The sequence below is a fragment of the Euprymna scolopes genome, chromosome 10, assembly GCF_053919585.1.
Source record: "Euprymna scolopes isolate OS-2025 chromosome 10, ASM5391958v1, whole genome shotgun sequence".
Classification (NCBI taxonomy): Eukaryota; Metazoa; Mollusca; class Cephalopoda; order Sepiida; family Sepiolidae; genus Euprymna; species Euprymna scolopes.
The window spans coordinates 69,050,900-69,072,417 of NC_136491.1; the positions used below are offsets into that span (position 1 = coordinate 69,050,900).

Genomic DNA, 21,518 nt, shown 5'->3' on the forward strand with positions numbered 1-21,518 from the left:
TTTTTTATGATATCAACTTACTTTTGCTGCCAAGTCTCTATCAATATCCGTCACCTCAAATGGGATCGGTACATTATGAAGTGAGCAAAGCTGCGTTAACAAGATCTTCACTTGATCTAAGATCTGAAAAATAATGTGAATAACCATTCTTATAAAATAGGATCAAAGTTTAAACCTTAATAAAATGTTATACAACAGACCACCTCAAAATTATTGAAAATGTTTGTTCTTTAAATATATTAAGTTTTGATGTAAGTTGCAAATGTAGATTTGTTGGCAGTAGAGTTAAAATGAATTAATAAAACATGTTAATAGTATAGATGCAAATAAAGTTTAATGATTTCAGTAATAAGCAAATCCTAACACATGGCAAGGGTTTTTTTTTGGGGGGGGGGGGCCCTCCAATTCTAATCTTGGTAAAAAATATTCTTGTACATGATATTTAATCAATTTGTGACTTATTCTATTTCTCTTTTGGTTTCATTTGAAAGTTATAAATTGTGATCCATCTTTTTCCTTGCATAAAAAAAAATTAGTTTATTATATATATATATATATATATATATATATATACACTTTAAATTTTCTTGTTTTTTTTTTTTAGCTGGGGATGAAGTATCTTACTGGATCTTAAACATTTATCTGCTATCTCATACATTCCAAATGAGCAATTTTTAAAGATTCTAATCGTCCCTTTAAATGCAATTCTTTATATATCTCTTGCACTTGGTAGTTTTTACATTTTTTTTTCTTTTTTCAGGAGTGCAATTGCTCCTATAATTACTGGAATGATGTAGATCTTAAGATTCCAGTTTCTTTTCGTGTGGTACATACAATCTTATTTTATCATTATATGTGTACATGTGTCAACAAAAATGGAACAAATGCTTTGCCTATGTTCGCCCTAAACAAGAAAAAATATGTCAAACTGAAAAGTTAAAAAAAGGAAACTATGTATTAATTTGTAGAGAAAGAAAAAAATAAAATAAAAAATAATAAAAACATCTCATTGTAAACTCATGGAAATAGAGTGAATTTCTTTCCAAATATATTTTAGATGGCAGAGAGCATAACTTGCTATTTTCTTTCTCTTTTTCCCTAAACATTTGAAATTTTTCATTTTGCAATTTTTTTTTTTTTTTTTTAACTTCCATGACAGAAGGGCAAGATCAGTACATCATACAAAAAGACTTTTCTTTTAGAGAGTAAAAGATTTATTTTTTAATAAATATATTTTGCCATCTAATTTACATAAATATATATACATATATATATATATATATATATATATATATATATATATATATATATATATATATATATACACACACACACACACAGATGGATATATATCCTTAGTTATATTTTTGGGGAAAAAAGAATTCCAGCAGAATGCTCTTATTATAAATAAAATATTCTCAAAATAAGAGCATAATATTGAGTAATATTTATATTTTTTTTTATTTTCATTATTTTATTAATATTTTTTATTGTCTATAACCGGAAGTTATGTATATTTCCACTTCCGGTTATAGACAGAGGAGATAGATTGGCTGACGAGAGCTTGATATTGGGACCTAAAACGGTTCCCTAATATCTGGTTTGAAACCGATGGTACCAATGACTTATCTAAACTTTTGAAAATATACATACAAACTTTGTATGTTTCGTGTTTATCTATTGCTCAATTGTTTTTGTTTTTTTAATTGCTAATATTTGTACCTCTTATTCTCTAAATAATGGGCTATACCATAGATAAGAATATACAATTTTATAATAATGCAAAAATTTTTCAAACCTAGAGAAACAATGAAAAAGTTAATGAATTATTGTGAATTCAGGAATATTTTTTTTTTTATATAAAAAAAAAAACAAATATGTTAAAAACCCTGAATTTCAGAACTTTAAATTCTCAACTTTTAAACCACTAGGGATATTTGCATGATTCAAACAGTTTTGAATTCCATTGATGGGATCTTTATAACTACTGTAAATAACAATTAAAAATTTTACATAAATAAACTGGAAATGCTAATGTATCATTGATTTTCCAAGATCAACCATTGAAGACTTAATTTTTTACGTTATTAATATAATCTTGTAACTAACTGGTAAATAAAAAGTAAAAACAAGGTTTGTTTAAAAGGTTACTAAATAAAGACAGACCAGCAAAATATGCAAAACATTACCAGCTGAAATGTATTAAAACAATAAAGACAATCGTGTGAACAAACAATAATGAAATTTAAAAATAATTGACAGAATGACATTTTTATGGAAGCTTGACAAAAAATAGTTCAATACTTCAATAATAATAGAAACAATGGTTGTATATATTAAAAGTATTCGATAATAAAGGAAAAGGTTATGGAGTTGAAATATTCAATAACAAATGGTGAAGCTTGTTAACAATGATTTACATTATGGATGCAAGTACTTATAAATGTAATATGTATCCTATGTTGTTTTACAACATACATTTTTTTTTCAAAAATTCATTCAGTCATTTTATATTATTTAAATTTTTTTATTGTTTAGCTTTTCAATGTTATTTTTCAAAACGTAATTAACATTTGATTAATGCTTAAAACTAAAAGAAAACTATTACCAAAATATTCCACTTTTAACCTACTTCCTCCCAAAAAAGTTTAAACCTTGTTAAATAAAAAAAAAATAAACATAATTAAGACAGACTACAGGGGGATCATGTGAAAATTATCTTTTAATCTATTTGGAGCTGTTGAATTTTGTTAATACATTGTCTGAAAAAAAAAAAAAAAAAAAAAAATTGAAACAGCATATAGAATATAAAAGAATATAACTGAGTACTGAATATATTTACAAGTCCAAAAATTGTGGCCAGAAATATCAAAAAAAAAAAACTCATATTCTTAGGACTTATAAATGCAGTTTCAAAAAAATTAATTGATATTAAAGATGACGTCTGATGAGTAAAAAGAATCTTATGTTCTTTTTTTTTTAACTACATTTATGAATCATTTATCAATCTTTTTTGCTTTTATGATGTTTTTGGACTTCTGAAGAGTTACCCATATGGAAAATACAGGATATATATCTCTATACTTTGTCATTCATGTGTTGACAAAACAGCCTACCAAGTGAAAAAGACATTGTTACTGGTATCTAGCATGTTATTGTTTATTTATATATGCTCTAGTGTTGAAGATAAGAAAAATTAACATCCATTAAGCTTTTAACATTGACAGTTTGAATAATATACATAAAATTTCATCATGGTATGTTGAAAAGAAATCAATAAAGTGCTCAAGCATAAGAATGTGAGCGCTAAAGTAAAAATATTTAAAAACTGAGGACAGACTTTTCTAAACAGTAAAGATATATCTATGTCAATGAAACCCTAGTATATTTCTGGAATATGTAACCTATAATTTTTAAATAAATTATATACAAATTGCATTTCCTATGTGTTTGTTCACAAACTCCTATAATTTGAGAGGATAGATGCTCATAATCATATATATTCTGAAACTATTAACCTGGATGAGTAAATTTCATTTTGATCAGCAGGGATGGAGAGTAATAGTGTGGGTTTCTGTTCATGTCAGATATCCACAAAAATTAAAGGTTTTATTTATTACTTAAAAATTATATAACAGAATTCGAGATCAAGGGCTTCGACAAGAATACATAAGAGTCTGAAATCATTCTAGAGAAATCTTGGGTGTACTTCAAAGGGTCAAAAACTATAAATTGGCCAAAATTATTTCAATAAATGTCACTTTACTTACAATGTTTCTCACAAAATGCTGAGTATATTCTTTAATCTCATCGAAAAATTGAATATTATAAAATGTAAAAAAATAATTTTAAAAAGTAATATGGTATTATTGGCTGGGAAGAAGACATGGGATTCCTTATTTAATCGCAAGCAATACCAGATATTTCTGCTAGTAATTTGATAAAATTAAAATTTATACAAGTTTTGAGATGTTTTTTTAATCAAGCATTGAAAAAAAAAAAAAAAAAAAAAAAAAATACAATCTATATGTATGAAAATATACAAATATTAACTGAGCTCTTAAAATAAATTTTAATTGGATTTCTACTCGACCACTAGTAAAATCTATTCTTATATGCTTAAAAAACATAAAATGTCTCAGATTTTCAAATCTCGAATCAAAAAATTTGAAAGTGACAAAATATATATTGTAACTAAAGAGTAATAAAAATGATTGACTCATTAATTTTTCGGAATAGACTTTGAAAGAATGTTCACTTACTGTATATTTATCAGCAGTGGCATTGCACACATGTTCAATGGCACTGGTTACCATAGGATCTTCAATGTCACTAAACCATATTGGAGCAGATTGGGGGTAAGTTTCCTAAAAAATGGGAAAATAAGAATTGCAATATGAATGCAACAAAAATATGACAAAAATTTTAAGACATTTTTTAAAGTTATTAAAATAAAAAAGACAAATAAATGGTAGTTCCAAAAATTGTTCTATTAAAATGATTGTTTGGTTGTTTTTGTTTTATGGCATATCAACCCTTTTCAGGTTATTTAATGCTGAATCCAGCGATTCGGAAGAAAAATTTTTTAATAGAATATATTTGTTCTTTTTCAAGTCAGTTTCTATTTAACCCATAGTTGGGACCCTAACAGGTACTACCACTCAAGGTCAGAGTGGACCTGGGAGCAATGGCAATTAAAAGGTGGCTCCACACTCCCCAAAGCCCCCAAGCTGGGGCCTCACCATTGGATATAGTTTAAGGTCATATCCAGGACCACTATTAAAATGAAATGTTTCTTTCAAAAGAAAAGTTTCATGGATATTAAAAGAGGAAAAAAAATTTTATTTTATTTTTTTACAGTTGCATGGAGAAAAATGAAAATGATACGATAGATATGTACAGGGTTCGCAGAGACTTGAAAAGTCCTTAAATTTTGACTTTTGCCATGAAAAGCCTTTATTTCTATTATTACCTTGAAAATTCCTTGAAAATAAAGAAAATGTCTTCAAAATGTCTTGAAAGGCCTTATGTCCTGTAAAAATTTGTGTTGAAATATTAAAAATAAAATCGAAATAAATTTCCCTCTATTTTTGCTTTCATTTATAATTTAATGAAGGGGGGGTAGTGTAGCCACCATAAAAATGACCACCCCCTTAAAAAAAAAAAAAAAAAAAAAAAACCTCAAAACTTTCCTGCTGAGACAAGCCAAAAAAGTGGACAAGACATTAGCGATCTTGGTTGGAAATTTAAAAGCCATAAAGAGTTAATATTTGAAAATGAAATAAAAATCATTTAAAACTATTTAAATACACACAAAAAATAATGCAGGGAGGTTGTAAAGTAACTTTTATTGGCTATGGTAACATTAATTTGTTGTATATTTGATTTTTTATCACTTTTTCGAATTGCTGTGGATTGTAAAACACTCTAATTTTTGTTTTGAAAACTTGAATTTTGTCTAAAGGCCTTGAAAAACTGAAAAGCCTTGAAAAGTTCTTGAAAATGGACTGTGTGTAGTGCAAGTCTTCAAGAAACTTAGATCTGATGACCTCAGAGGAAGATTAAATCTATATAATATAAGTAGATGTATACGCAATGAGGAATTAGATTGTATGGTCACTTTGAAAGAATGAATTTTGCTTAGTTGAACAGTTGAGATAGCAAGTTCAGTTCACTGAGGAAGACCAAACAAAACAGAGGAATTGATAAGAATGGATTTTAGAGAAAAAGGGATAAATAAAGAATTGGCCTAAGATAGGTTAGTTTAGAAGTTAAATTCTAAAAAATTCATCTAACATATGCCAGCATGGAAAAAGGGACATTAAACTGAATATGATAATAGAATAGGAATTAAACTATCAATAAAATGATCTTTAAACACAAATTAATATTTCTCTCATTTTAATATTTAATCTTGTAATTTATTATCTAATTTTTGGATTTTGACTTCGCTTTCAGCTTTATCAACAAAATTATAGAAATTCCATAATATATATAAATTAAGAGTGGTATAAAAATATAGATTTTTATGCTGATCATTAATAATGTAAAAACAAAATATCAATTTAAATGGAAATCTTTTTGTAACATAACAAAGTTGTAATATCGACTAACTTATTTTAATACCTATGTATTATTAGTATCAAAACGAAAAGGTGAAGGCATATGAATATATAGATTTACTTATATTAATCAAACAAAGAAATTATAATTTTATTGTAAACAACACACTGCACTCCTGAAAATGATAAGAGACAAGACCGCTTTCTTTAATGAAACAAGTTAAAACCATCTCGCATCTATCTTGTACCACATCTGTGTGTTTCAAGAAAATATAGAAATGTATTTTATAGATTCATACAGGGTGGCCAAAAAAAAAGGGTCTCAACTCTAATTAGGCCCCGTTTCTTAGTGTTTTGTCTGAATGAAATGAAACTTTGGTCATAACTAGTTTATTATATTCAAAACATCACATCAAAACACTAGGGTCTTTGGCCTTTTTTTCTCCGTTCTACAGCATATGTTCTAGATGGCCTCCATTTAGCTTTTTTTTGGGGGGGAGTCACCCTGTATCACAAAATTAAACTGTTCAGTAACAAAGAAAACATGTAAGTAGGTCAGGGTTAACTTGTTAGTATTTCCTATTAACAAAACTATTCAGAGATGAGCTAAGAAACCATATCCCTCAAACGATTTGCTGTGTACATTGTAATATATTGGGGTATTTATTAAAAACTTGATTTGCATTCCTGGAATGTATGGATAAGATTTTCCTAGATCTTTTAGATTTTTTTTTGTCCTTAATTCAGAACATGTAGCTATTATATTTAATGTGTGTGTGTGTGTGGATAAAATACACATAAAATGAAAGTGAAGACAGGATGTGTGAAAAAGAAAAAGGAAAAGAAAATTAGACACAGGAAGAAATCAAAATTGAGATTTACCAGTTTCGTTCATATCAACAAATATCTTTAAAAAAGTTAACATTTTAAATTTATTGAAAAACAATAAAAAAAAAAAAAAAAAAAAAAAAATACACAACATGATGTTTTGGAAACGTGTCTAGCTATCTAAAATTAAAATAAAATTATACAGTGCATGCGATAGAAATAAAAATGGGAAAAGGGGAAGAAGGAAAAGAAAAGAAAGAAAAATAAAAACATAGATGAAATGCAATAAAAAATGAGTAATATTTTAACCAGGATCACAGTTTGGGATACAATGACAAGGCACATTGCCATTGTTTGAATTCAGTTTTTGCAAGATGTTTGCTTAAGACATAAGCCTATGATCATTTCAGATTTTATTCAGTTGTTGTGGTTGGAGTAGACTGAGAAGTTTAGGCTGTTTGGAGTGTTGTGCAGAATGATATCAAGGAAATTGGCGAGGTGATTATTTTCTAATTTTTTTTTTTTTTCAGTTTATTGACAAATAATAAGTAGTGTATCATCAAGGTATCTAAGATAGTGCGCATAAAGAAGGACTTGAGGGACTATCCTCTAGAAACTCCAAGAAAAGACAGGTAAGGACTTTATTGAGAGGAGAACCCAAATTCTAGATGATATAATATGTCTTTGCAGTAAATAGCATAATTTAATGGTAGGGATGGGAGGGGCTTCATTTTATACTTAATGAGATGTATTTTGAGGAATCTAAAGCATTTGGCTATACATACGTTAGTGTAAAAAGATTTGATACTTAAACTGACCATAGTGTGATTATTCATATTGATGTGTTGGAATCTTATAAAAAATAGAATAAAAACAAATAAAATTTAAAAGAAAAAGGCGCATAGAAAAGGTTCTGAAGATTTGCTAAAAACTACAACTACTTATCCAGTGGACTTAGTGGGGCGATTACGAGGAGTAAGTAGTGGCTTAGCTTGAAAACTAAGATTAAAATCTGCTCCATCAAATACACTCAGCGTCTTGCACTAGATTAAAACCAAGCTGAAGAAGTATTTAGAAAAGAAACTAACAGTGGCTATGAAGGATACTGTAAGCATAAAACTAGTTAAGCCGAACCTACAGCATGAGACTAAAAATCATTATAAGGGTAAGTAGTAGGGCTAAACTAAGGAAAGTTTTCAATGAAGCCATGAACTTGAACGTAGATGAGCCTAAGGAAGTTTCTAAACATGGCTCAGATAGATACATTGGAAAAGTCAAGACATATCTTGGAATGGACTCCAGAGCCTCGAGCGGTGACACCACCTTTTCGGCTCCTTTCTACAGGACAGATGGCCCAGTTCAAATCTTCAGCATATGGTTCAGACCGAACTTCCGGTTTGAGAGAAATCAGAGATGCAGTCAAAGGCTAAAGCATCGGTTAACACTTGACTTTGAATTAAATCCTTAAAGGATAGAACTGAGGTGTGCACCACTTATGTCTTTCCTCTCATCCTTTACCAATTGACCATACTCGTCCTGCTTGGAAAACACTAAAATGTCCTCCAGCACCTTCCATCTTCACTTCTCAGAGAGGAAAAGATGCTGGATTTGCAGACAGGTCTCCACTGTAACACTTGAAAAAGAAACATCTGATTATACTTTCTTCTAATTCCACAAACTCTGGCAGTTTTGAAAGCATATCAATGAGGTGACAGCTTGTATAGATTCTAAACATGCTCTGTCACTAAACTAAACCTATGCTACATAATAACAGCCACCATGAAATGAGAAGAGACGAATGGTGTTTCACAATCCCAGATGTTGTGTGAATGGTGGTGTGAATATTGCAATTGATAGATGACCTGGAGCTTAAATCTTTTGCTGATCATGATCTGATCGCATTATTCAAGCAGATGAGATAGGAAAAAATTACATTCCATGATTTTGGGAAAAATGTTTAACACAAGTAGCAAGCTTGTATGTACAAAAAGGAGCATGGCACATGCAGTTCCTGGTCTTGTAAGACCCCAACCCTTTGGGTTAAGTTTAGCCTCTTAGTTGCTCCCATCTCTTGGTAATAGAAATCATCCGAGATGTCCACTATCCACTTTCATTTTTTTCCTCAACCTCTCCTAAACTGTATCTTGGAAGGACACCAATTCTTTAACTTGATCCCCCACTTTTTTTTTTTTTTTTTTATAAATCCCACTCAGAGATTGGTCTGTTTTTTTTTGGTTCCGAACCAACCAGAAAACAATGGGCAGTCTATTATTTAGAAAGTGTTACTAACCGATTTTTATGAAAAATAAAAATTTCAAACCAATATGTACATACGATCAAATTTATGAAAAATAAAAATTTCAAACCAATATAACAGGATATCTTCAGTAAGATATCTCTTAGAGTAAATGTGGTATTGTGGTTAATGAGACAATTCAAGTTAGAGTAGAATAGAGATTTATTATCATTTTTGGATAAAAGATAACTAAGGACTTAGTTTCCCTACTTTTGATGGCCTTGTACCTAATTTATTCTAAATCTAAATTTTTCTATTTTACGCAAATAATTCAAAATGTGTATGTATGTACATCACAGCAACATTATGCATGTTACTATAAATAAAACTGTATTTCTATAAGAAAATATGACAATGTAAATAGCATTATAAGTGTCTGCTGTATTTTCGTGGACATCGGCAATATTACATACCTAATGTGCTTCAACAAGTCATCTTTTTTATTTTTGGTCAATTTTTAAAAGAATTAAATTGATGAAAAGAGAATAGAATAAGCATGTTAATTTGTTTTTCTTTAATGCGTTCAGTATTTTTATGCTCCAAGTTTAAAATGAAAAAAAAACGGTAAAAAAAAAAAAATTATGACAGCAAAAAGGGAAACAGTTTTTTCAATGCTTAAATTTCATACATTACGTTTGGATACATATGCACGGGGTTAAATTCGATTGGATGTGGCTGAAATTTTACAGGCTATATAAACAAAGAAGTCCATCTCTACTGGTGTTTAATTTTTATTTTTATGACCACAGGAAGCAAAGTTACGACGGAGCAAAGTTGACAAAGAATATTTCAAAATTGATAAGATAAATCGGTATATATCATCCATTTTCATATAGATAATAGTTTCAGAATTATTTTCCTGTATAATATGTAAATATTTGATAATTATTAATTGTGCAGAAATTTCTTTAAAATGTTATCTTTTATAGAAATTCTGTAAAACAAATCAGTTTTTTTTTTTTTTGACTGAACATATCTCAATAATAATAATTAGGTAATTCGAGAAAGAATTTCATTGTGATGCATTTTGTAAATTTTTACCTTGTTTCCACCTTAACATTTTTCTTTAAAATGACTATCTTTTAAGGTTTTCAGTAGTGGTGGGACGATTAATAGGAATCATAAGAATCGTGTATTTTGGGGGGATTTCGGAATCAGAATCGCATCATTAAAAAATACCTTAGATTTACGATTCTTTCATTACGATTCTCTTATATTTTTAAGTCAAACTGTTTGTCTGAAGTGAGATTATTGCTCTCAAAAATTTATGATAAAAACGTCATAGAACTTTTCATAACATATTTAATATGATGTACAAGAATTTTATTAACTACTTTAAAGGTAATCTTTATCTTAATGAGTTTCGAAACTTCTTTGAATTTTTTATTTCTTTAATTCTTTGAATTAAAAAAAAAATTTTTTTTTTACTTTTAGCTTAACTTGCTTTTATATTTCACCATTTTGTTTTTTAGTAATAAATGCTTCTCTACATTAAAAACCGACCTTGTGTCTAATTCTGCCCTCGAGGAGAGGCAAATAAATAGGAAGTAATTTGGCAGCTGAAAAACGCTTTTCGACCACCATAAAAGCATTACAATACATTTAAACCCTGAAGAATTTCCGCCATGCGCACTTGTTGTTCTAAGTTAACTAGCCACTATTTGTGTTTCAAAGTATAAAAAAAATAAAAAAATATTAAAAAAAACCCGCTTTAAAATAGTAAAAACACTAGAGCTTTTTTCGTTTTAGAAGAGGGGGGTTTCCGGCGCCCCTATTATCCCAAAGAATCAGCTATGTAAACACTTTGCAATATTTTTCAATAATTATTTTTTTTTAAATTCTTTACAATCAATTTTTATTTAAAACTAGCATTTCAGCTCAGCGTTGGAGGTGAATGTTGAGCAAAAAAAAAAAAAAAAAAAAAAAAAAAAAAAAAATAGTAATAGGGCAGGCTCGAACATGTACCACGAAGGAGGAAAAGAATGGGGAAAAAAACGTGATGTCTTTGCTGTTACGACCACCGCCAAACCGGAAGTGACTTATGTTTAAATTAAGGCTAGACAATCGAAAAGAGGGGAGGACTTTCGACAATATTGGCGAAAAAATCGACCCCTCCCTGTAGAAAAGTGCCCAGTTGAAGGTGAAGAAATTAATGTTTTTAGCCAATTTTTCGATATTTGTCGTCTGAAAGTTTGAGCTTAAAAACAATACTGATCTTGTGAAAATCCGTCGCCTCTGTCGAAAGTTTTAGGCAGACATGCAAACATACATACATTTATATATTGGTAGCTCAAATTTGTGACCCAAACCGATTAAAAAGCTTGCCCTATCTCTGAATACCCTTTATGTCAAATTTCAAATGTTTAGACCAGAAATTGTCTGAGTAATTTGGTAGAGACCGCAGAGGTAAAGTTTTTTTTAACTTTGACCCCTATTTTGCCCCCTAAACATCTATTAAGTTAGATCCATGTCCAAGGAAACCATATCTAAAATTTCTATTGTTTATACCCAAAATTGACGGAGGAGTTTGGTAGAGTTCTGAAAGGTCAAATTGTTGAACTTTGACTCGTTAACAGCCAAATTTCTGGCCGAAAACGAATTACAAAGATTTTCCCAAATCTCAGTACCCTGTATATCAAATTTCGAGTCTGTAGACTGAAAATTGACAGAGTTATTGCATAGGGAAATGTACACAGACAGACACTTTCACTTTTATATATAGATTAAGAAATTATTTTCTAAAACATTTTGTTTATATATGCTTTCATTTTGTTTTTAAGTAAAATTAAGAAATTAATTTTAAAAATTATGTTTGTATCCATCTTTATTCAAAAGGGTTACTTTTCAGTAGCTTCATCGGTTGTTAACCTAAATTTTTCGAATGTCAGAACGAGGCGCGTTTATCTCAACTTTCTATGATTTTTGTTATGATATAATCTGTTTTTTTTTGTTTGTTTGTTTTTTTATAGATTTTTTTTTTTTTTTGCCGGAGTTTATGTAATTATTAACAGGAAAATTACTAAAAGTCAAAATGGAATCCGCGCTATTTTTAAATATTATTTTCAAGTTTAATTAAAGTTTTACGATATCCTTTTCTTATTATTGTTTTTGCATTCTTTTGTTATTTTTATTTATTTATTTTTTGCCGGATTAAACAAACAAACAAAATGAAAGCAAAGCAAAGCAAAGCAAAAAAATTTGGTGCTTATGCACTTATGTTACCGTCATTTTTTTTTTTTTTTTTTTTTTAATGGTTAAAGTGCCTTGCCCAATGTTTGAAGAGTTTCTAATTGTTTTTTAAAGGAAAATTGGTGAAAGTCAAAATTAGCACTTGTGGCGATAAACAAAAGTTTTAGCGTGTACGTATTTCTCATGAAACACAGTGAAATGTTATTTCGTGCTAGTGCACTTATGATATACTAACAAGAATACAGCATTTATACAGTAGTGTCCAAAACTAAGGGACAACATTTTAAAAGCTAATATTTGTTAGAAATAACTGTGAAAAGCTGAAATTTTGACAACTGGTAGTCGTTATCATACATAATAACATACGAAAATTTGAATCATTTGCAAAGGATAGAAAAAGAATTGTAACAATGATTTATTATTTTCAAAATAGGAACGTCAAAAGTAAGAGACAAAATTAAAAAAAAAAAAAAAAAAAAAATAGAAATATTAGGTTTTAAAATTTCATCCCTTAGTTTTGGACGCTACTGTACAGGAATTTGGGGAGGATTTAGGAGTATAAGGATTTTTAATGTTTATCATGCAAAACAGACAGGCAGGTGTCTTGGAGGCAAGTATTATTACTTCAAAGCAAATATTTAGAAATAACCTAAGTTATTTTAGTAACATACATCAGTAACAATATACATGTGGCCAGTATAGGCCTTATATTTAAAAATTACACTTAGTCATAGAATGATAAATTATGATTTCCAAAAAGAGGGAAGTAGTATAAGTAAATAAGAGCAGGAAAACAGGTTTGGTGAATAAGCAATAACTTAATTGCTTCGTAAGCAGTGGTTTGCACAATTTAGCAGTTTTTGTATGGTTTTGTTTTTATTTTTGGAGATATATTTTGTACTGTACTGTAATGCTTCTTTCTACTTCAAGATATTTCGGTCTGTCGGATCACTTCAAATCTGGACAGCTGTTTTCGTTTTGGTTGTGACGTCACACAGGATCAATGAAAATTCTGTCTTTGAGTAGGATCACTGTGAATTACATTGGATAACAATCGGATTATAGTCTGATAGTTATCCAGTTCCTGAATCTACTAGAATTGGGGGGAGGGGGTCTGGATTAGTCCAGGATCGATCCGGAATTACAATCCTATCCACTCCCGCCAAAAAACGGGCATAAATCAACAAGAAGCAACACATGGAACTATAGCCCTTTATAGCTTTTCCTTCCTTTTTTTTTTTTTCTTTATATAGGAGTCACCACTTACCAAGGCCCGGAGGGCACTCGATAAGGGTTAATGAGTGTACAGAAGTCAATGGGATAATATCGTAGTAATCGTTAGTGGAAATTTGCAAAATTGGATTACTTAAGGGGAACGGCTCATCAAGAATTTGTTTAGGCTGGACTTGAATATGACCAAATTGTATTCAGCTGAAAAGCAGGCAAATGGAAGAGAGTTGCACAGGCATGCAGTTCTAAGAAAGAAGCTTTATTCATGGAATCTACATTTAGGTTTAGGCACAGATAAAGAGTGGGGGAAATTATTGATAGTGTTTTCAGCTAGAAAAGTGTTTTTTCGTGAAGTTTGGCAAGGAGGGGGTATTGATTAGAGTCCAGACGAGCATCTGCCATGAAAATAGTGATAAAGTAGAGACAGGCTCGTAGTGTCTTCTCTGTGGGAAAGAGGTTGCAGGGAAAAGAAAAGGGCATCCCCACTAGGCTACGAAGTCTATTTTTAACTCTGTCAAGGCAGGATAAATCTTTCTAACAGCTTCTTCCCAGATGTGGCAACAGTACTCCATCTTTGGATGTACCTGGCTCTTATATGGGAAGAGAATTGCATCAGCAGTGATATATCTAGCATTTTGATATTGTCATCATCAGAAATGTCTACAAATGATCTTAGGATGTGATTTGGAAGATCATTGATGTAGATCAGGAAGAGAGTTGGGCCCAGGATGGGCTTCTGAGGGACTCCGGAATTAATACTGTGAGCTTCTGATTTCTGCCCATCAACCACTACTATTATGAACTTATCAGAGAGAAATGATTTAATAATTGAGAAAACTTTCCAGCTATACCTTAGCTGGAGATCTCGTGAAGTAGGCCTTTATGCCCTACTCTATAAAAGGTCTTTGATATGTCAAGAGCAATTGCCCTAGAAAAGAAGGCTCCATAGAGAGATTCACTAATCCTATGAGATACAACCGTAAGCACATCTGCTATAGATCTAGCAGAATGGAAACCATATTGCATGTTACTAAGGTTATTTTTGCTGAGGTGGTTTACTATTTCTCCATTTAACATGGATTCCAGCAACTTACTCATGACGCACAAGAGACTTATTGGTCTGCAGTGAGAGGAAAATGCCCGATCACCTGAATTCTTAAATACAGAGCATACTGATAAGATTTTCTGGGGTATTGAGAAGCAATTCTCCTTAAGACACTGCTTAAACAGCCTTGTAAGTAGGGGAACTTGTTCTGGTTGAAGCTATTTCAGCACTATAATTGGAATGCCATCAGGGCCAGTTGCTTTACTGGAATCGAGGTTTTTGATTAGCTTGGCCAGATCACACACAGATATTTTGGACTTAACGAACTGAACATACAACTCTCTTGCATTCTTTATCACTCTTCTACGGTGGTTGCTGGCAGTCCTAGAATCGGCTTCAATCTCAGCACAGCTTCCTGTTTTTCTGTGATCCCTTTCCATAAAGGCAATACTATCTTTTAAAAAATTTCTTCTTTGTATAATATGTCTTTACTCCCTTCTTCTGATGAGAAGCGTTTGGCTTCGAAATGCCATGGCCTAAAGAGGTTCCCCTATCCGGAAATATTGTAGTCCCCTTTTGAACTGATAGCATAATAAAATTTAATTGTAAATTTTTTATCCTTTTGTTATCTTAACTTATTCTATAAAATTAGTTTGTATTTTTAAATGTATTTATAATGTATTTTTAACCACATTTACAAACTCTCATTCTTATCTGAATTACTGGCGCGTCTACTTGTCATGTTATACAATAAAATACGATAATCAAATTTTGTTATGGGGACTTGCATTAAAAAAAAAAAAAAAAAAAAAAAAAAAAAAATTTTTTTAGATCTATTTAAAATTTTAACCATCCCTTAATTTACCTTTAAAACAGATATTACTAAAAGAATTAAATTTATTTTATTGTATTATTTTATTCCATTTCTATATTCCGTGCTATCTACCCACTCGCATATCATTTGTTCGTAATATATTAGTTCTAGTATGCAATATATGTATATACACAATAGAAAAAGTGGAAATACGCATCTCTTTTCTAGCATTCATCACCTTTGATAAATGAGTTTGTATGTTTTAAATTATTAAACCGAAATCAAAAATTATACCGTTTCAATTAAATAAACGAAGGAAGTATTAAAATCAAAGCACACATTTGGCTCTTAAGGCAGATACTTCCTCCCTCCCTCTTACTGCTCTCAAATAAATGCTAATCTTTGCACCTCAATTCCTTCCATGTGAAGACACTGGTCTTTTAGATAGACCAACATGGGTCGCTCAAAGAACAAGTGCATCTATCTATCCATGTGGTGTGTAACCGCTTTATGTAGATCTAGTCCCACCATTTCTTTTGTTTTCTTTCCTTTATATTATATCCCCTTACATATTTAAGTAATTAATATCCTATTCGTTTATTTTAAAACAAATAAGTTGCTAGAGCAGATTGATTCTCTCACGGTACGTGAAAGATACAATTTCTTGTAAATGTAAGAGGGGAATCTATCTCTAATCCTACGCTTATCTATGTAGAATAGAGAAAAACTTTAAAGTAAGATACTCAATATCTTCATTCATGCGGGGGGCAAAAAAATACTTGGTGTAAAAATCAGGTGCATGGTTACCCCTCTTGGTGTGATGGACCCGTTGATCATGTCAGATCATTCATCTAAGAGAAAGAAAACTGATGAGAAAACTGGCGGAGGGAGGCCTCCTCAGTCATGGTTGACAATCTTCCTGGAGCTGGTGACTCGAACAAATTCCTAGTTTGCTAACCTAATTTGCTTAAGGAGTAGGTAGGCTCTGTCTATCGCTAGCTTTCACACTTTTTCTTTGTCTATTAGCCAGACCAGAGGTACAATACAAGGAACTCACCAGAGCCACCTTGTGCTTGGCCTTGTTTTCTGACTAGGACATTTTTTTTTACATGAAGGTCACCACTTATCAAGGCCCGGAAGCCACTTGGAGATAAGTGTTATTGCGTATACAGTAATCAATGGGATAGTATTATAGTAATTGTTAGTATTGGAGATTTGATACAGTGTCTTACTTAAGGGGGCGATTTATCAGGAATTGGTTTATGTTGGACTTGAAGACATCCAAGTTGTAGTCAGGTGGGAAACAGGTAAACGGAAGAGAGTTTCACAGGCATACACTTCTAAGAAAGAAGCTTTGTTAATGATATCTACATTTTGATTTAGGCACAGATAAAGAGTGGGGAAAATTATTGACAGTGGTTTCAGCTAGACGGGTGTTTATCGTGAAAGATTGGCAAGGGGGAACCAGAGATTGGAGCTCAGACGAGCACTTACCATGGAAATAACGATAAAACAAAGACAGGTTTGCAACTGCTCTTCTGTTGGAGAGAGGTTGCAGGGTAGAGAAAAGGGGATCCCCACTAAGCCACAAAGTCTATTTTGTACTTTGTCAAGGCAGGATAGGCTGTTTTTAGCAGCTCCTGTCCAGATGTGGCAGCAGTACTCCATCCTTGGAGCTACTTGGCTTTTATATAGATAGAGAATTGCATCAATAGTGAGATATCTCCTGGAGCGGTAGAAGGATCCCACCATTTTCCCAGCGACCTTAGCAACAGACTTGATATACATGTTTCACTTCAGATCAGGAGTAACGGTCAAACCCAGAAGCTTGTCAAAACATGGAGCTCCCCAAAACGAGAGCCATCCATTTCAATTGATGCCAGATGGGGATCAGAGCATTGATGATATAAAGATAGGAGCTTGGTTTTAGAGGCATTAAAAGTAACAAGCCACCTCTTACACCACTGTATCACGCGCTCAAAATCAAAGGAGAGAGAATCAGAGAGAACTTTGTCATTTACAGCCTTTGATATGTTGCCATAGATGGTCATGTCATCAGCATAAATGTCAACGAATGATTTAAGTATGTGTTTTGGGAGATCATTGATGTAGATTAGGAAGAGAGTTGGGTCCAGGATGGACCCCTAAGGGACTCCAGCATTAATACTGTGGGCCTCTGATTTCTGACCATCAACCACTACTCTTATGAGCCTATCAGAGAGAAATGATTTAATAATTGAGAAAACATTTCCAGTTATACCATAGCTGAAAATCTTGTGAAGTAGGCCTTTATGCCATACCTTATCGAAGGCCTTTGATATGTCAAGAGCAATTGCCCTAGAAAGGAAGCCTTTGTCAAGAGATTCACTAATTCTATGAGATATAACTGTTAGCACATCTGCTGTAGATCTAGCAGAATGGAAACCATATTGTGTGTCACTAAGGGTATTTCTGCTGAGGTGGTTGACTACTTCTCTATTTAATATGGATTCCAGTAGCTTACTCATGACACACAGGAGACTTATTGGTCTGTACTGAGAGGGAGATGACTTATCACCTGAATTCTTAAATACAGGGCATACTGATGAGGTTTTCCAGGGTGTTGGAAACACTTCTTAAGGTAATGCTTAAACAGTTTTGTAAGTATAGGGGCAAGTTCTAGTTGAGGCTTTTTCAACACTATAATTGGAATGGCGTCAGGGCCAGTTGCTTTGCTGAATCAAGGTTCTTGATTAGCTTGGCGACCTCACGCACAGATATTTGTAGTATGTTGCATAGAGTGTTGTCTGTTATAGGGTAGAATTAGCTACAAAGTTCTTGGCAAATAGTTTGGCCTTGTCTGATGCTGACGAGATGACCTCAGGTCCATTAATGATGGTTGGGATAGAATGCACGCTTCTGTTCAGGATCCTGTTTGCTATTTGCCAAAACTGGTGGGAATCAAGCCGCTACTCAGCTACTTTGGATTTAACAGACTGAGCATCTAGCTCTCTTGCATTTTTTATTACTCTTTTACAGTGGTTGCTGGCAGTCCTGAAAGCAGCTTTAGTTTCAGTGCATCTATTACGTTCTGGGGAGTACCATGGCTGGCTGTTAGGTGTTTGTTGGAATTTTTTGGATGGTATGAATCGATCTATGCCTACAATTAACCATTCGGTCAGGTCTGATACGATAGAGGACACATCCTTTTTAAACATGGAATGCAGAGGTAGATCAGATATGAATGTACAGAAACTATCCCAGTCAGCCATAGAGTATCTATATACAGTACAGTGGAGAGGTACGTCTAAAGACTTATTACATTTCGTTTTTATCTTAACTGATACAACGGAGTGGTCAGAGGATCCCAGAGGAGATAGAACGGAACATGAACATAGCTCAGAGGAAGTTGTGAGAAAAAGATCTAGAAGGTTTGCATACTGACCGGTAGTATCGGGCACACGGATGGGTTCATGAACAATCTGAGTGAGGTCATAGGCAATGGCAAAATCATGACAGAACCTCCCCTCATTATCTGTCTTATTTGAGTGAGTCAGCCATTCCACATTATGGACATTGAAGTCACCGCAAATGTGAATGTTAAGCCGAAGGATGAGCAGACAAAATATGGTCAATTTTCTTAAAAGATATACTCTTAAAGATAGTAACTCACTGTTGTGGGGGTGACAGAGGGCAAATATAAATGCGGTGGTGTAAGCAAGTGCAACCCAGAAGCACATATAAGGTAAATTGGGGTCTTCTCTGGAGATATCCCTACCACACGGAAAACCATCTTTAATGTAGGCACATATTCCATGCCCATGGCGATCTTGATGGTTAGATTTAGATATTAAGTTAGAATATCCTTTAACTATGAACTCATCTAGGGAAGTGGTTGGCCCTATGCCAGTTTTGCTTAGAAAGAATATGGTCGGTTTTGTCTCCTGTAATTGGGTTTCAAGGTTGGAATATAGACCCCTGATGTTGGAGAAGGAGACATGGTAGTAGGGGTCTACGTTGAGGATGGGGTTCTAGGTTTATTCATGTTTTTTTCTGGAGATATTTCATGTTGAGGTTTTGGTATTTGTGGAACAGGTCGACAGACTTGGTTAGAGCAGGACAGAGCGGGAAATTAAGAGAGAAAAAGACTGAACGCTGTCCCCCTATTCCCTATGTTAAATTTCACTCTTTCTATCAGAAACTGAGAAAATTGGGTTTGCTTGCATGCCACTTGTGCTCACATGACTTATTTGTGCCGGACTTGTCCGAGAGGTTGAGGGTAACTGATTGACAGTTTGTCTGGCTGCTGTTTCCGACTGACAGTACAGGAGCCCTAACTCTTTGGTAATGCTTAGACCAACTGGTCTGTCATCAGTTGTATAATATCAGGATAGTTGTAGTGCCATGTCACGCATGGAAAGTGACCCTGCTACTATATCTGGTGGGCTTTTACGAGACCACAACTTCTAGATAGAATTCAGCTAATGGGCTACTGTGTGTATACTTGGTGTCAAAACCGGCCCACTTTGCTTAACACTCTTCCCCTAACATTAAAAAAAAACGTAATGAAATGACAACCCAAACAAATATCACAATAAAACCAGACAACTACCCAAACAAAACCAATTCACCTTTGCCCTTGAGGCTCACTTTCTCAAATATCCGTGGGCTTAGAGGTAAAATAGATGATGTAGAGTCTTACTTTTTAGTAAACTCCTCAGATATCTTAGCATTAACTTACACTCTTCAATCCCCTCTAACTACTTTAACATGACAAGATACCTCGCTCTTTGCCGTAAGGACTGATAGATATATGCACATGCTTGGAGTCTATATCCGTAGCACCCTCTCTTAAACTAGAGAGAAAAATCTTGAATCAGATGACCAGGCTTTTATGTGCTTTCAACTAACATTTCATCACTGTGTTAGTTACTTATATTTTCTCTGCCGTTTTTCCTCAAGTCAGGATTGTACCTTAATCGATCATGTCTCTGATAATATAGATGCAGCACTCTCCTTAGATAGTAACGCCAAAATACATGTGTTTGGTGACTTTAATGTCCACCATAAAAATTGGCTTGGTTTCTCAGGTTACACAGATGCAGCTGGACGCTCTACTTATAGCTCCTCTATAGCCCATTCCCTCACACAGATAGTAATGTTTCCAACCCGCCTACCATATGGTGAACCTCAGCAGGCTTCACTTCTAGACCTATTCCTTGCCACAGTATCTGAGGATTGTGTAACTAATACCCACAGTCCACTTGGAAAGACAGAAAGCATGCTGAAATAATCAGGGAACGCATAGAATTGGAAAAGATAAGAACTTGTGATTTCTGAAAAATCTATACTAGTGTAGTGAATAAAGGGCAATCAGTAATTCCCCCACTGAGCAACAACCAGAAGGTTGGATGCACGATAATGGAGAAGGTGGAACTGCTTACCCAGCAATTCGCCTCCAACTCCACCTTAGAGCCAACAAACAACTCCCTCCCACATTTCCCTATGCGGATTGAAGCCACATTAGATGATATAAAAATCGCCCGTTCTCATATCCGCAATATCATAAAAAACTTAGACACCTCAAATGCCTGATCTCATCCCTGCATTACTAATTAAGAAATGTTCAGCTGAGCTAGCCCCTATACTTTCCAACCTCTACAATAAATGACTTGCTGAATCTTGCTTCCCTAATAGCTGGAAGATGGCCTCTGTAGTACCAGTGTACAGGAATTCTGGTGAAAAAAGAGACCCTCTCATTTATCGCCCTATTCGTTTCCCATATTCGTTTAAAATCTTTCAGACTTTAATCAATCAAGCACTAGTTCACCACCTCGCGAAAGCAAATCTTCTCTCTGACAAAAAGTATAGATTCAGGCAATGTCGTTCTACTGCAGATATTTAAACATTCATCTCTGAACGCATTTATCATGTACTGGATAAGGCAAGCAAAGCCATAGCTGTAGCCCTTGATATATTCAAGGCCTTTCACAAAGTTTGGCACAAAGGGCTGCTAATGAAAATTAAATCGTACGTTATAACTGGACGTATACTACATATAATTAGATCCATCTT

General features: G+C 32.9%; 1 protein-coding gene across 1 annotated transcript in view; it reads right to left on the minus strand.

The window, feature by feature from the left end:
• LOC145286066 (ubiquitin-conjugating enzyme E2 Q1-like) overlaps positions 1–21,518 on the minus strand; it is a 63,913-nt gene that overhangs the window by 24,399 nt on the left and 17,996 nt on the right. Inside the window, exons 2-3 of the mRNA XM_080134739.1 lie at positions 4,263–4,367; positions 22–123 (exon numbers count right to left, since the gene is read on the minus strand). Coding sequence (XP_079990865.1) covers positions 22–123; positions 4,263–4,367 — 207 coding nt within the window. The remainder of the gene's footprint in view (positions 1–21; positions 124–4,262; positions 4,368–21,518) is intronic.